At 39.5% G+C, this 2,574-nt stretch overlaps 1 protein-coding gene across 1 annotated transcript in view; it reads right to left on the bottom strand.

Annotated features, from left to right (window-relative positions):
- LOC106877177 (cap-specific mRNA (nucleoside-2'-O-)-methyltransferase 1) overlaps positions 1–2,574 on the bottom strand; it is a 23,090-nt gene continuing 20,516 nt past the window's right edge. Inside the window, exons 25-26 of the mRNA XM_014926010.2 lie at positions 1,130–1,238; positions 1–219 (exon numbers count right to left, since the gene is read on the bottom strand). Coding sequence (XP_014781496.1) covers positions 81–219; positions 1,130–1,238 — 248 coding nt within the window. The 3' untranslated portion in view covers positions 1–80. The remainder of the gene's footprint in view (positions 220–1,129; positions 1,239–2,574) is intronic.

Raw genomic sequence — 2,574 nt, forward strand, 5'->3', positions numbered from 1 at the left:
TGGGTTATAAATGTTTATCAAAAAATTAGTGGGGGATGGATTTCATTTTCTTGTGGGAAGGAATAACAATGGAATTATTCTCATTTGTTGATTTTATCTTGGATAAACTGAAGAATGTCTTCTTTTGAAAACTTGTCTCTGTCTTGTGTTGTAGGCTGGGAGTCGTGCACTCTTACTCCTTCTTGCCATTTCCAACGGATTCCGTTTATTCGGCAATCTCTGCAAGTAAATAACAGACATGGTCATTTGACAAGTTTGAAGAACACTAAGAGTATTTTAGAGAAACTGGACAAAATATTCCAGATGAATTAAATAGCATGATATTAAATTACAACATTATCATTTACCTCTTACATAATTTGGTGAAGTAATTGTAAATTTATGTAATAAAACAATTTGCTCACTCCACTCTCGGAGACCCCCCCCTAACCATCAGAGTAGGAGGCTCCAAAAGGGGTCTCAGGGAGTAGCATCCCTGCCTTCCTAATCTAGTTTTCCACCACATTTCTTAAAAATCATGGTAAAGGCCTTGGTCTCAGGACCATTTGTATCTAGAAACTGAGGTTGGGGGTAAGCAAGGGCATGCTCCCCTGTAGAAAATCCAGCTCCAAGATAGCAAAGGAGAATGGGCACCATACCAGCCCTGAACCCGGAACCATGTGGTTGGGAAGCAAGCTTCTTACCACCCAGTTATGCCTGTTACACACACACATGAAGGGCTTCTTCCAATTTCCATCTACCAAATCCACTCACAAGGCTTTGGTCAGCTCAAGGCTATAGTAAAAGACACTTGCTCAAGGTGTCACACAGTGGGACTGAACCCGGAACCATGTGGTTGGTAAGGAAGCTTCTTACCACACAGTTATGCCTGTTACACATACACACACAAACAGCCACATCCAATGGGCTTCCGCTTAGTTTCCACCTCCTGAATTTCATTCGCAAGTCCACCCAAGTCCAAGGTGCCATGGAGTGAGATTGAATCTGGAACATGGTTACAAAGTGACTAAACAACTATATCTGTGCTCAGATTCTGCGATTTGTTGTCCTGTATTCTCAAGATTATCCCCACCCCATCATCAGGTTAGCATTAAGAAATATGGTGTTAAAAGATAAAGTCATATCTTACCTGGTGTTTGTTATAGCATCTGCAGGAAATACATAAGTTGACACACCAGAAGATGTATCGAAAAAATACTTTGTGTTTGAAGACTTACTAAGACACATTGTCCACGGATCTGAAAGTGGAATCATATGATTAGCTTGCTATTTCTTCAAACTTTACATATTCTTGGACAATAAGAGGTTAAAAAACAAAATTAAATGTCATGTTTATAGGAAATGTGTGTTCTAGAGTCCCGTGATCAACCTTTGACCTTTTCTTTCCAAAACGGTTTTTCAACTGAATATTTACATTCAAGTGATTGTTGTTAGGAAGGGCATCTAATCGTAAAAACCATGCTGAAGTCCTCTGGCTTGGCAGCTCCTGTCAAGCTATCCAACCCCTAGCAGCATGAAAAATGTATTTTGAATGATGATGATGATGGCAGAATCGTTAGCACACCGGGAAAAATGCTTAGCAGTATTTCGTCTGCCGTTATGCTCTGAGTTCAAATTCCGCTGAGGTCGACTTTGCCTTTCATCCTTTCGGGGTCGATTAAATAAGTACCAGTTACGCACTGGGATCAATATAATCAACTTAATCCCTTTGTCTGTCCTTGTTTGTCCCCTCTATGTTTAGCCCCCTGAGGGCAATAAAAAAATAAATATTTATATTGGTGAGAAACTCTCAAGAGAGCTGAACAGCAGAAGGTTTACAGAGAAGAAACCCTGCTCAGGCAAGTGCTTTGGCCCTTAACTTCTTACACTCTAAGGGGACCAAGGGCCACATCCAGGTCATGACTCCTGGATGCCATTCTGCCCATACTTTGTAGCCACTTGGATATCGCAGATTTGTGCTTTGAAACCACTTGGAGATTTCATCTAGCTGGAATCCCTATCTATTGACTCAGCTTCACTAACATATTCTTATTTATGTGCTTCAAGATCCACTATTCCAAAAAACAATTATTTTCACATTCTCTGAAAAGTTTATAAAATTCTTATAACATCAACAACATACAATTCCCGCTGCTAAGAATAAAGTTCATAAAATGGATAAAGAAATTTGAAGTATTGCATTGATCCAATGGTAGAATGTCTGTTATGGTTGCAAGGGATGTGGGATCAAGTCCCACAGGTAACCTTTGACTTTTTCTATCCAAAGGATTCTTTAACCCAATATTTGCATGCTATTATTTATAGCCTTGTATGCTTCAAGATCCACTATTCCAATAAAGAATTATTTTACATTCTCTGAAAGTTTATAAATATCCTTATGACATCAACAAAATTAAATGCACTTTTCAACAATATCATCATCATCATCTAATGTCCATTTTCTATGTTGGTATGGGTTGGACAGTTTGATAGAATCTGCCGATCCACAGAACTGCATCAGGCTTCAGAGTGGCTGGCATTAGGAAGGGCATCCAGCTGTAGAAACTTTGCCAGATCAGATTGGAGCCTGGTGCA

Source organism: Octopus bimaculoides, chromosome 11 (assembly GCF_001194135.2).
Source record: "Octopus bimaculoides isolate UCB-OBI-ISO-001 chromosome 11, ASM119413v2, whole genome shotgun sequence".
In the NCBI taxonomy this organism is placed as follows: Eukaryota; Metazoa; Mollusca; class Cephalopoda; order Octopoda; family Octopodidae; genus Octopus; species Octopus bimaculoides.